At 38.1% G+C, this 13,942-nt stretch overlaps 1 protein-coding gene and 1 pseudogene across 2 annotated transcripts; both read left to right on the forward strand.

The window, feature by feature from the left end:
- The first annotated feature begins 593 nt into the window (after nucleotides 1-593).
- LOC306882169 (beta-mannosidase-like) lies at nucleotides 594-5,019 on the forward strand (annotated as a pseudogene). Its single transcript, XR_013785907.1, has 12 exons — nucleotides 594-935; nucleotides 1,015-1,115; nucleotides 1,260-1,357; nucleotides 1,476-1,651; nucleotides 1,839-1,962; nucleotides 2,093-2,253; nucleotides 2,695-2,799; nucleotides 2,889-3,040; nucleotides 3,157-3,274; nucleotides 3,367-3,410; nucleotides 3,870-4,523; nucleotides 4,699-5,019. The product of XR_013785907.1 is annotated as a beta-mannosidase-like (transcript).
- Nucleotides 5,020-5,331: 312 nt separating this feature from the next.
- LOC306882362 (metal cation symporter ZIP8-like) lies at nucleotides 5,332-13,942 on the forward strand. Its single transcript, XM_079436915.1, has 8 exons — nucleotides 5,332-5,840; nucleotides 9,630-9,804; nucleotides 10,495-10,664; nucleotides 10,851-10,973; nucleotides 11,061-11,237; nucleotides 11,871-12,075; nucleotides 12,158-12,342; nucleotides 13,159-13,942. Exons 1-8 carry the CDS (start codon nucleotides 5,691-5,693, stop codon nucleotides 13,306-13,308), a joined length of 1,335 nt encoding a protein of 444 aa, XP_079293041.1. The 5' UTR covers nucleotides 5,332-5,690; the 3' UTR covers nucleotides 13,309-13,942.

Genomic DNA, 13,942 nt, shown 5'->3' on the forward strand with positions numbered 1-13,942 from the left:
CGAGTTTCTTATGTTAAAGAAGATATTGAAGTTTTGAGGAATTTTGAAAAACCAAACAGCTGTTGGTCCCCATTGACTTCCATAGTAGGGAAAGAAATACTATGGATATAAATGGCGACCATCAACTGTTTGATTACCAGCATTCTTCAAAATAACTTATTTTATGTTGAACATAAGACATTCATACAGGTTTGGAACGACATGGATGAGTAAAAACGACCAAATTTAGAATTTTGGGTGAACTATCGTTCCGATACACAAAAAGCCACTTATATAAAATAACTCAAATCAGTGAATTAATGTTTTAATGAGTTAATTCAAAAGATTCTAGTTACGAGGATAGATTAATATCCCACCACATAAGGTAGCAGTGCAGGCATAATAAAAGCCCTCCCAATTTCATTTCTCGAATATCCAGTTGTTTTTCCTACAACATTTAATTGCATTTAATTTTCAAACATTGTTAAAATTCTATCATTATATTTAAATACAATTAATATACTTAAATTATTTTTGTAGACTGTTTGACAAGCACATACCTTTATCTTAAACGCCACCGGATGTTTTTGCTTCCACGTGAGAGAGCTTTTGATTTCAACCGGGAAGTGCAGCAGAAAACATCAGGGCGGTGTGTGTTTATGGCTTCACGTCCCGTGATCCAACTATATAATACAGAAATTAATTTGGTAGTATCAAGTCTGCCATGATTAATAAACATGAATCGTATGGCATGGTCTTTTGCGTGCTTTTACCTGTTAGAGGACCCTTTTCTTGACCGCGCACTCGCGTCTGAAGGGAAGATTCCCAGTCTTGGAGTTGATATTATCTCTCTGAACGGGAAATGGCAGCTGATGAACTCAAACTCATCTGTTTCTCTCAGTGCAGAGGTACCAGGCTGTGTTCATACGGCTCTGCAGCGTCAGGGATTTATTTAGGTATAAACACATTTTCTGAAGTCAGTAGTAGTCCAAACACTGAAATTATTGTTCCTCAAACCTTTATTCTGTGTCACAGGATCCATATTATAGGTTTAATGACCTGGCCTACAGATGGATTTCACTTGACAACTGGACTTACACTACATCCTTCTCAGTACCTAACGTTACTCATGTTAGGTGAGTCAGCAACCCTCAAAGTCCAACTAAACCTACCCTCTGATCTAGAGCTAGAAGGACAAGGATAAGATTTATGATATGATAACAATAGTGTGATATTTAGACAGTACATACCACAGAATGAATACAATGTACTCTTTACAGAGGAAAAGGGAAAGCCGTCCTAGTGTTTGAAGGAGTGGACACAGTCTCTACGATATCTCTCAGTGGAGTCACCATCGGAAAGACGGACAACATGTTCCGCAGATATGTAAATGAATAACTGTTTCATACATAAGTTCAAGTTTTATTGAATTGGGCTTTATATGCATGTTTACAGACTCTAGCATAATAATAATAACAACGGTAGTCCTTAAATAGTTTTTTTTGAAGTCACTGGATTGCTGAAGGATGAAGAGAATGTTCTCCAGGTGAGGATTATGTCAGCTGTGACCCATGCGTCTCAGAGGAGTCATGCCCACACTGAATACAGGGTACCACCTGACTGTCCTCCTCCTCTCCAAAAAGGAGAGTGTCATGTTAACTTTATCAGAAAGGTACAAACAATGTCACACTCACAAACCCAAAAGTTTATTAGAGTATATGGCGATACCTCTTTTTTTGTTGTTGAAGTACTTAGGTTAAATAAATGTGTATCCAATATGTATTTCATTAATGAAATGATATACTAAAAAACTTTTATTGGTTTCTTAATTGCGTTTGGTGTTCTCTTGGTGTTTGCAGGCTCAACGCTCATTTAGCTGGGACTAGGGTCCATCTTTCCCCACTCTGGGCATCTGGAAAGGAGTTCGCTTGGACGTCTTCAACATTTCAAGGGTTCTCAGTTATACCACAAATCCAAAATATGGTACACGCATATTTGCATATGAAGGAGAAGGGGTTTTAGATATTAATATAATAGCAAAACAAATCAACATAATATGCAAAACCCTCTTCTGTATTCTTGTCCATGTTTTTCTGTCTTTCTCTGTGTTCAGACTCAAGCTGGAATGTTGAAGTGGAATTGTTCTTTGACGTTTTTGTTGCATCTAAGGGTCTTGTCCATCTGTCCATACCATTACTGCAGTCAGAGGCAGAATTTCAGCTGTCTCTTACACCTGAGCAGAGTAAGAAGTCCTTTGTCTTACAGCTCAGTCAGGTGAGATCAGGTCTAGTTTGCTTCTTTATGGCCACCCCGTGTCATTTTAACATACATTTCAGAGGAAATATCACTGTTATTTTATTATCATTGAGATAGTATGATAGTTGGGGATACTATTATAGTTTTTAATTAATATTTCAAATTCATTTTTATTTTTCTGTTTTCATTTTAATTTGAGTTTTTATTATAGTTTTAGTAATTTTGTGTTTTTGTCATTTTATATATATATATATATATATATATATATATATATATATTTAAAACGTCTTATGGAGTTTTTATTAATTTTTATTTCAGTTTTAGTTATTTTAATCAAGTTTTTTATATATATTTTCATTTAATGTTTATTTTATTTGAAATAATGAAAATATTTTTATGGTTTTAGTTAACAATAATAACCTTGATATATATGAGGATAACTAATGTGTTCACTTTAAGAGTGTCGGTTTGTGGTGGCCGTTTGGACATGGAAAGCAGTTTCTATATTGCCTGACTATAGATGTCAACTTGGAGGGTGGAGAGACATTTAACGCAGACCGAATGGTAATGTCTCTCTCTCTCTGTTTTTTTTTTTTTTTTTTTTTTTCTCAATCTGCATCATTTCACTCTTGTGTTGTGGTTTTCTGTTTCAGGTTGCTTTCCGCACAGTGGAGTTGGTCCAGGAGCCTATACCCTCCTCCCCTGGCCTCAGCTTCTACTTCCGGATCAATGGGAAACCAGTTTTCCTGAAGGGGTCAAACTGGATTCCTGTTCATGCCTTTCAGGACCAGGTGACCACTGACATTTGAGTAGACTTACAGCCTAAAACAGCCTAGTTCAATGACCAGACGGAATTCTGTTTAATGTGAAATCACTTTGAAACTTTAGTCATCTTGTCGTGTTTCTGCATTGGCATTGCAGGATCACAATCTTGCTCCGTTCTGCATAAAAGGCCAATATGAATGCTTTAAGCGTGTGGTGTGGTGGAGTGTATGAGCAAGACATCTTCTACAGCCTGCGTGATATGTATGGAATCATGGTAAGCTTATTACATGACATCCTCCACCTGCTTTAAATGCATGCTTTAAATGATAACGGATTTGATTATTTGTTTGCTCTTTGTTTGCACAGAAAAGGATTTTATACAGACTGTGAGGGAAGAGGTCACTCAGCAGGTTTGCATACATTGTACTCTCATACATCTTGTTTACCTCAAATAAATGACAAATAAAAAGCTTAATAATATCTTAGAGTATTTAGAAACATTTTCAAGAAAAGTTTAAATGGAATTATTCTAAAATTTCATCTTGTGAGTGTATATTTTAATAGAACACTTATATATATTTTTCCATATATCTTGGATACAGTGAGTGTACATTCATTAATCATTATTTTAAAGCAATAGTTCACCAAAAATGAAATTTGTCATCAAGTTCAAGTTTATTTGTATAGCGCTTTTTACGATACAAATCGTTGCAAAGCAGCTCTACAGGAAATTAAGTTTCCACAATATATTTATATATTTATTTAATAATAATATATTTAACTTATGACAAAATTTGGTAATTCTGTATGTTGTCTGAGCGTTGGCATCCTCTGAGGTCCTCTGAGGGGTTGGCATTATCTTTTCTCAGGTGTTCGGTCATCTCAGATCATTTAAGGGTTGGATCCAGACTGAAGCTTCTGTAATTCCTAGAAACAGAGAAACAAATAGAGACATAATTAGCGTAGCTGCTGTTCCATCTAAGCAAAAATGATTTGTTCAACACAAGCTAAAGAATATTAATAAATGTACATTTGATCAGATATAACAGCAGTACAAGATTATAAGATGCATTATGTGAATATGTGCCATCACCACTGCCCTCCACCTAGCCCTCACACATCTGGAGAAAAAAGACTCATATGTCAGGATGCTGTTCATAGACTTCAGTTCAGCATTCAACACAATCATCCCTCAACAGCTCACTCACAAACTGGCCCAGCTGGGGCTCAATACCTCTCTGTGCAACTGGCTGTTGGACTTCCTGACCGGGAGACCTCAAGCAGTACGGGCCGACAGTAACACATCCAGCACCATCACACTGAACACTGGGGCCCCCCAAGGATGTGTGCTGAGCCCCCTCCTCTTCACTCTGCTGACCCACGACTGCACACCATCACACAACTCCAACATTTTCATTAAGTTTGCGGATGACACGACTGTGGTGGGTCTCATCAGCAACAGAGATGAGACAAACTACAGGTCTCCACGATATGCAGAGGGTTTGCAGAAACCCAACATCACGGTAAGAACCATACATTCTCACACACCATTGACAAACATACCCACCCACCTTTGATAATTCACTTATTTAGGCCTACTCCATTCCTAAAATGTGTTTTTTACAAACAGAGATGTTACTGAACGTAAAATCGAATCCCTCAGCTGACTGACAGGTTTATTTTATTTGTATATTGCAGTTTACTATAAAGGACACTGGAATTGTGCAGAACTTTTTTGTGACTCTGCACTGCTCCTTTCCTGCTGTGTATGTTTGGCTGGATGTTGACAATATTCCTGGTCACTTTGATGCCAATGGCTTCCTGATGCTGTCCAAAAAGTCCACAGTTATTTTTGGAGCATGGAGACCCACCACTGCTGAAGAAATCACTGCAAATCTTCATATCACGTCTCTCAGGGATGTCTACTGATTTTTTGATGTGCTTGTCAAGTTATCTGACAGCTTCTTTAAAATCAACAGCAAATTAATAAAAGATTTTGGGGCACTGTGTCCCCAGGGTGACCCTGTTAATTATTAGGCTACTTTTGTACTCCATTGTTGTCAAATAATGAATCAACTGAACTTTTTTAAAATAATATATTTCAACATTTTTATATTTTTATTTTTACTTAATAATGTGACTTTTTGAAAAACACAAGTCATCGTTGGTCAGTAATGTTGATAAAAATAGGCTTGATTGAGAAATGTGTAAATATTGGGATTGTGTTCTTTTCAATGGCTGTAACGTCCTACCATGAGATCACTTGAAAATTACTCAAGTCAGACCTGAACACGTTGCAAGAATGTCTGGAAAAGCGCAAACAAAGGCTTCATTGACACAGGGAGTGATGGCTGGTATAGCAGTGTTTGGGCTGCAGCATGTCGCTGTTCTTTGACCCTCGGTCCAGCACAAGTTTCCTCGCGCGATCTCTGCTGAGGAATGAGGGCGCGTCGGAGTTGTATTCCACTATCACTGATTGCGACTGATTAGTAAAGTCAACAAATAGCTGTTCCTCCCACCTCCGGGAGATTGCAAATCATTTCTGAAAATGAAATGAAAGAATTGTGTTTCCTATTTATTAACCTGCGGCTTCTGTTTTAATTAGTTTGAATGTGCGCATGTGGTTTCCATCCGTCTTGACTTGTTCTCGGATAGTTGTAACGCTATTCATATCGAAAGGATAGAAGACCATGGAAGAAAGTGCTTTTCAAAACGTTTTGCGCTTCTACGGTGAAAGCGGTTCGCTATCCACGGGAAACCTGGAGAACTTCCTGCGCCTCATTACCAGCCGCCGCGCGCCGTCGGTCGCTGCTGACCCCCATCCGCTGCAGAACACAGAGGTAATGAAGATGCGCCCCGTCTCAGACCCTTTCCTCTCACTCTTTCTGTCTGGATTTTTTTTCCATTATAATATAAAAATGCAAGTGGAAAATTTATATTTTTGTTTTGGCAAACAGCGCTTTATCTATTAGAACAAACAAGCAACACAAGTGAAAATAAATATTTTTAATTAATCGTTCGAGGCTGCATGGTCGAATTTGTTGGAGAGCCTCAGTCCAAATATATAGATTACCTTTTCAATAAGGAGTTATTTAGCTTTTGCGGATGGAGAGCACGAGGCCTCTCTTTTCTGCTTGGATAACGGGACGGACCTCATTTTGGAAAAAAAAAATATTTATAGCAGCATATCTTAATTTGACAAAATGTGGGAACCTGTTTTCAGTTAGATCTTGAGTCATAAGGATAATAGGACTTATTTATTTTATTTTAATCACCACTTCTTTCTTTCTGTTTTTTTTTTTAATAATTTGCTATTTTGATCTGTAGGCTACCTAACTATTGGCGATCAGCACAGTTTAATGTATCGATGTGTTTTGTTTTACTTTGTACAAACCAAAATATCTTCAGGGGCTGTTGCTCTGCCTGGCAGCGGCAGGTCGCAGCGTCACTTCCGGCGGTATCCCCAGATGCCAGAGTTCGTGGCGAGCGATGTTTTTTTTATATATATATTAAGGCAAAGTGCCCACAGGTGTGTTGTTTATTATTATTATTATTATTATACATTTTTATGTATCAGATGCCAGGAGTCACGATCATTTGTGCCGTTTCTGCTGTAAACTACAGTCTTATTTTTAAATAAAAGATTTGATTATGCATATTATATACCAGCATACATATATATAGACAGTATATACACACACGTGTATAGTCTATATACAGGTGCCTAGTCATCATTTCAGAAGTGAGGGGGGCAGGAATGTTATATATATATATATATAAACACACAGTGCCTTGCGAATGTATTCATACCACTTCATATATATATATATATGTGTGTGTGTATATATAGGCCTATATATACTCTGTATATATATTTTATTTTATATATATTTTTTTTTTCTCTTATTTCTTTTAATTGGCTTAGAAATCAGATACACTGTTGGACAATAACCAATAAATGATTTGTTAATGTACTACAAACACTTTTTTTTTTTAAAACTTCATTTTTATCACATATAAGGCAGAATAGTTTCTGTACTGTTATAAATGATATGCCAAGAAGCACTGAATTGTTCATATACTTTATTTATTACCTGCAGATGATTGAAAAAAGCACAAATAAACCATATATTGTCGCAATCGTGTGTCTTCACGTGCAATTTAGCTTATTGGGTTTATATTCTGGTCGCATCTGCTTGCTGGTATACAATATGCATCATCAAATCTTTTATTTAAAAATAAAACTAGTTAACAGCAGAAACGGCGACAAACGATCATGACTCCTCCAGGCATGAACTCTGACAGCAGATACATAAAAATGTATAATAATAATAATGTAATGGTAAAATGCCACCAGAAGTGATGCTGCGACCTGCCGCTGCCAGGATTTGCGCCTGCTAAGTGTATTTTCATGTATTTGTGCATTGTTATTGGTTTGGAAACCGAAAATCTGATGTGTAAAATTCCAAATATTTACTTTAAAACGGTCTAATTTAAATTGAAATAGATATATAAATAAAAGAGATGAAAATATATAGGTAATAATTTAACTCTGGCTACATAATTGGTGTAACGGGGCGAACAAGACGAGAGACGTGTGGATCCATTTGCAAGCTTTATTATACAGAGATGTGGTCAAAACACAGGCAGGGTCAAAACACCAGCAAACAGGTATGGCACAGACGAGAAACAAGAATAATCCAAACCAGGCGCGAGTCAGTCAACAGCGAACGTTATCCAGAGGGCTTGACAAGAGGGGCAATCCAGAAACATGAGCAATAGTCCAAGTGAAGCACAAACAGAGTCAAAATGGCGAGACAACATTAGATCCAAGAAACACAGGCTAGTAAATCAGAAACAGTTTCCGTATCGCAGCTAAAACTAGGAGAGTAACAAACACAGAACAATACTGGAACTAAACAGAATGGCTCGGCAAGGCAGCTAACACTAGGAGAGTGCTATACGCAGAACAATACTCTGTGATCTGTGAAAGGAAATCCATGGTTTATGTAGGGTGTGTGATTGTGAGATAGTTCTCAGGTGTGAGCATGTGATTAGTGAAATGGCTGCTGGGAAATGTAGTCCGGGATAAATGTGAAACAGTCTGTGCAATGTGAGAGTCAATGTGATGGAGGAGTGACCTCTGGTGGCGAGCGAATGGAAGTCCATGGACCTGATTCATGACAGAGACCCCCCCCCCCCAAAGAGCGGCTTCCAAATGCTCTAAACATTACACAATCCAGGAGGGTGGTGGAGCGGAGGCGGAACAGGGGGAGGGACGGCGGGCCAGGTCTATGTAAAGGTGTAAGACCTTGGGACTGAAGCAAGACCAGCAAAACAGGGGACCATGATGGAGGCGGCAGAACGGGTGGAGTAGAGGACCACCATAGCAATGCAGACGAGCCCGAGGATCCCCACAGCGGAGCAGAAGACCACCACGGCAGAGCAGACAGAGCAGGAGCCCACCAGTGCGGAGCAGACAAAGCAGAAGACCTCCACAGCAGAGCAGACAGAGCAGGAGCCCACCAGTGCGGAGCAGACAGAGCAGAAGACCTCCACAGCAGAGCAGACAGAGCAGGAGCACACCAGTGCGGAGCAGACAGAGCAGGAGCCCACCAGGGTGGAGCAGACAGAGCAGGAGCCCACCAGGGTGGAGCAGACAGAGCAGGAGCCCACCAGGGCAGAATGGAAGAGCACCACGACGGATCAGGAGAGCACCAATGCGGAACAGGAGAGCACCACGGCGGATCAGGAGAGCACCACGACGGAACAGGCTGGTCAGGAACCCACAGCAGAGATTGGAGCCTAAGAGAAATTGAGACACAAAAAACAGAGAGAGCATGAACGGTCTCAAGGACCAGGGCAGGGAACACAAGTCCATCAATCTTTTCCTTGGTGACAACTCAGAGGGCAGACAGTTCATAAGCAAGCTCGCTGATTGAAGCTGGACCAGCAAACAATTCACCCACAGGTTCACTAGTTGAGACTGGAAAGGCAGACAGTTCTGAATCAGATTTAACTACAGAGTATAAACCAACAGATAGTTCACAATTCGATGCATTGACTGACACTGGATTGACAGACAGTTCAGTGATCGAAGCGAAGTAGACAGATGGTTCATACTCAGACCCACTAGCAGAAATTGGACAGACAAAAGGTTTAACATCAGACCTACTGACTGAATCAGAACTGACACTAGGCTCAGAATCAGGTTTGTTAACTGAAACCAGATAGGTAGGCGGTTCATAAATGGTCCCTATGGCAGTGACAGGGTTAACGAGCGAATGGAAGTCCATGGACCTGATTCATTACAATAGGTTTCTTAAAAATTAAGTTAAAATGTTTATTTTTTAATGAAAACGGGGTTCCTATCAAGTTTGAAAACCTCATTAAATAAATGAACTCAAACTCCATATAGTTTCAACTGATTGTTATATATGGAATTGTCACCAAACCATATTTTGCATATCAAACATATTCAGTAATAATTCTGTTTAACTGGTGTTGCTTACTAGTAATAGGAGGCATTTAAAATGAGACATGTTTTGTCTCATGTCTCAAGAATCAGTGCCACATTCTAATTCTTGATGACGCAAATATTTAATTTTATTTATTTATTTTATTTGTAGTGTTCTTCATTGTCAGAGCTATTGTCAGCCTTTGGACTGAGCAATGCTTCTGCTGTCAGTCTCAATGATCTGGAGATGATGTGTCCAGCTATTCTTAATCAGGTCCTGCTCCCTGCCTGCCCTTACACCTCCCCCTCAAACCATAATGATTCTTCATTGTTACCTGACCACAAAGGTGAGTATACCACAAACGCTTTTACCTTGGTGGAAGCGACAGTCAAATGTGTTGTATTGGAGCCAGGAAAATATATAGAGTTATGAGGAAATAAGCAGAGATTACAATAAAAACCTCTGGAGACCATATCAACTTATTTGATCATTTTATCAGGGAGTTACAGATTGATTTCCTAGTATTGATTTTGGGTGTACAGTGTATTTACTCAACCAAGAATTACACACTTTTGTGCAATCATGGTTTTGCCCTTTTTGCTTATGGATCATAATGGTTAAAAGTTAGTATTATTATCACTCCACACATTACACACAGATTCTTTTAGAGAGCAAACACTTGAACTGATAAGTGGATTTTCCATGACCCATCATCACATTGTTGATTCACTCATGTTGTTGAAGTATTTGAACAGTTTCTCATTTCACATTCTGAAAAAACAGTCTTTTTCTGATCCCATTTCATATGGTAATGATGCCCTCACTAACAGTCTGTACAAGAGATAGAATTTACTTCACTGCATCCCAGTACAGAAACCTAATACACTTCCAGCATTAGATTTGTTGGGATGCAGTGAAGTAGAACTGCACTGAATTGTGATGAACTGAAACTACAGTTTTCTCACTTCTTGAATTGAATTGATGGAAATAATGTTGATATGCCTGAATGTGTAAATCTGTTTCCTCCTTCCTGTAGTTTGGGGTTATGGTTTCCTGGCCGTGACCGTGATAAACTTGGCTGCTCTGTTGGGGTTATTTCTGGTACCTTTGACAAAAAAAACATATTTTCCAAAAGTCATGACGTATTTCATTGGATTGGCCATTGGGACACTGTTTTCAAATGCTGTACTGCAACTTATCCCAGAGGTAAGAATGAGTTACAATGAGATTATGAGATGATATTTGAGAGATAAAATGGCTTACAAAGGTTTAGATGGAAACAATATGTAGCTCTAAGGGGAAAAACATTATCAGATTGGCCAAAAACAGTCAATTACTCAAAATCTTCATGTATGCAGTCCTAATTCTTGTCTTTTTTGCCAAATGAAACAGGCCCTTGGCTTAGATCCTAAAGATGATAACTATGTGCTAAATGTAGTTGGGATTTTTGGTGGATTTTACATTTTGTTCTTCACTGAACGAGTTTTAAGGATGGTACTGAAAGCAGATACAGAGGTAAGAGCTTGCATGTGTTTGGACATTATTCACTAGAACAGATTGAGCTGTTGTCAGGCCTAACTCAATGGTTCACCTCCACTGCAGCTGGGACACAGTCATTTCCCTCCCCTGCAGTCAGATGATGTCACCATCACTACCTTTAGCAATGATATTGTCATAAACAACATCAGCGGTGATATCATCACAAACAACACCGATCATGAAATGAACTCTATCAATGAAAAGTCCAACAACCCGAGTGAGAGTCCAGCCGTTGAACAGGTAACACACAGAATTCATATGCATTTCTATACATGATCAAACTAAAATAAACATGCAGGATTATCAATCATTAATGCTATACTGCTATTTCCCTGTTAGTACCCAGAGATGTTTGTTTACAAAATGTGCATAATTTCCTGATGTAGTGAAAGCACGATATATATTAGATTAAAGATGAATGATTTACAGAAGCGCATTATTGATCTTACACGTGGTATGTGCTCAACTGCTGTTTGTTTACTTTGTCTCCTTCAGTTCTCTCAGAAATGTTCATTCACCATCTAATAATATTTAAACTATAAGGCCGTCCACACAGTTAAAGCACAGTTGTGTTCCACCGCTAATTGTTTTTTGTTTTTGTTTTTACATCTACTACACAAGTCCGAGTTTACTTCTCATAATAACAACTTCAGGCCTATATGTAAGAGTAAAACTTAAAAAAACACAATTGTGACTATATATTTCTTGTGATAGTGACTTTATATGTCACAATTGCAGCTATCTGTGACTTTATCTCACAATGGGAATTTATTTAACATTTGCACGTAATTTCTTTTTTTCTTTCTTTCTTTTTTTGCCTTTATTACAATAGGACAGATTTAACAATGTCTGTTTTCTGTTAAATTTGTGCAGAATGCATGTGTGTTATCAACGTGTTGCTGGCTGAAAGGGGAGGGGATGTCTAATATAAAGACTATGGCGTGGATGATCACTGTCAGTGACGCTGTGCATAACTTCATTGACGGTCTGGCCATCGGAGCGTCCTTCACACTGTCTCTACTCACTGGTTTCAGCACCTCTATTGCCATCTTCTGTGAAGAGTTCCCTCATGAGCTAGGTAAAACACAGACATAGAGACCTATCATCAAAAGATCATGTATTTTTACACAAAGTCAGATTTTCTTTCTGTCTCTCTGTAGGTGATTTTGTGATTCTGTTGAACTCAGGCATGAGTGTTGGTCAGGCTGTGTGTTTTAATTTGCTGTCAGCGATGTGCTGTTATCTCGGTCTTGCATTGGGGATCCTGCTGGGCAATAGTTTTGCTCCAAATGCTATCTTTGCCATTGCTGGTGGAATGTTCCTCTATATCTCACTTGCAGATATGGTAAGACATCATATTATTGTGGTAAATCTCAAAATGAATTGCAGTAATGACTGCCCTGAATGTACATTATCCCACCCACTTACAACTTGGCATAAAACATGGCCATGAAATATTGATTTCAGTTTAAATTAATTTATAGCTTTTATTATACCTTAAAGATTCCACTAAGAAAATGAAATAGTCAACAACAATAAACGCTGGTGTCATGATAAATCAGGTCTTCTCTAGAAATCGAGTTTAAAGATCTTACTCTGTTTCATGTCTGACCACAATTCCTACAAAATTGCAACATGTTATGATACATGTTTGAACTACATTTTAAAAGCCATTAAAATCTGTTTCAGTTAGCTTATCAATACCTTATTAGCCTAATAGCATAGCTAATACACCACGTTTACACGCATCACAACGATAATTAATATAACGCGTTAAATTAAGTGTTTATTATAATTGTTCTTATTATAATTAACAGTTTAATTGTAATGGTAAATGTGAAGTCAAAGATAATTTCATTATGTCCCATTGTTTTTAATGCATTATAAAGCAATTATATACAAATTTTAAATTATTTTAGTTTGTGTACATGGTACAACTAGTTGAAGATCAAATTTTGAGGGAGAACCCAATTTGTCACAACCTGGCCTAGCAATAAAGCAATCATAGCAACAATTTTACAGTATTTTAAAATCATCTAAGATCATTTTCACTCTAAGCACTATTAACTGAGATGCAAGATGCTACCAGTTCCTCTATTCCAGAGGGTTGTGTAAAAGCTTTCCTAAAAATGTCTAATTCCAATGTTTGCTGTTTTTCTAGTTCCCAGAGATGAACAGTATCATGGCTACACATACCAAAGGTAATCGAGGAAGGGTTGCGTTCTTCCTGATCCAAAATGCTGGGCTGCTCACCGGATTCACTGTAATTTTGCTTATTACCCTGTTTGCTGGAGATATCAATCTGGGGTAGAAAGAAAGAAGCGAATGAAAGTGAGAAACAAGGAACAATTGTTTTCAGTGCCAGAAACCAAAAACTTGAGACAGACACTGTTGGTTTTTCTGTTTGTACAGTATGTTAGACTTGTACTGTATTTGCTGTTGGCAAAAACATACAATCATATGGTCCTGAAGTACATGATTTTTATTATATTGTTGAATGAGATTTTGTTGTTGTACTGATGTGAGTGTTAGTGTCTGATGTGAACAGGCAACAATACAGCGTTGTGTGAGGAGGAATTCCTCAGTGGCAGTGGCAGCCTAGCACTGAGTCTCTGAGCAGCTTTGTCATCCAAATGTCAATGCTGAAGCACCTTTTGAGTGAGACCGTATCATGTTCACACGGTCTCTAACCAAAGGAATTGAAAGGGAAGATAATTGCTGTGTGCTTTTGTGTGTCTTTTCTACAGCTGGGGAAATGTGTGAATTGAAACCTTTCATGTCTTTCCATTGAGTTAGAACAAGGTCTGGGATACTAAATGTATTTAAAAAAGGAATTAAAAAACACATTGCACATTGTTTGTGAAAAAAGTATTTATTTTATGTAAAACTGCTTTTTAATTATACTTATTCTGAATAGAGTTATACAAATAAATATGAATTGAACT

Source organism: Barbus barbus (assembly GCF_936440315.1).
Source record: "Barbus barbus genome assembly, chromosome: 16".
Classification (NCBI taxonomy): Eukaryota; Metazoa; Chordata; class Actinopteri; order Cypriniformes; family Cyprinidae; genus Barbus; species Barbus barbus.

Bases quoted from the DNA above. Each gene is read 5' to 3' on its own strand.
- LOC306882362 (XM_079436915.1), top strand. From the start codon at position 5,691: ATGGAAGAAAGTGCTTTTCAAAACGTTTTGCGCTTCTACGGTGAAAGC. The intron at 9,805-10,494 runs GTGAGTATACCA...TCCTTCCTGTAG, and splicing joins ATTGTTACCTGACCACAAAG to TTTGGGGTTATGGTTTCCTG. The intron at 11,238-11,870 runs GTAACACACAGA...AAATTTGTGCAG, and splicing joins AGAGTCCAGCCGTTGAACAG to AATGCATGTGTGTTATCAAC.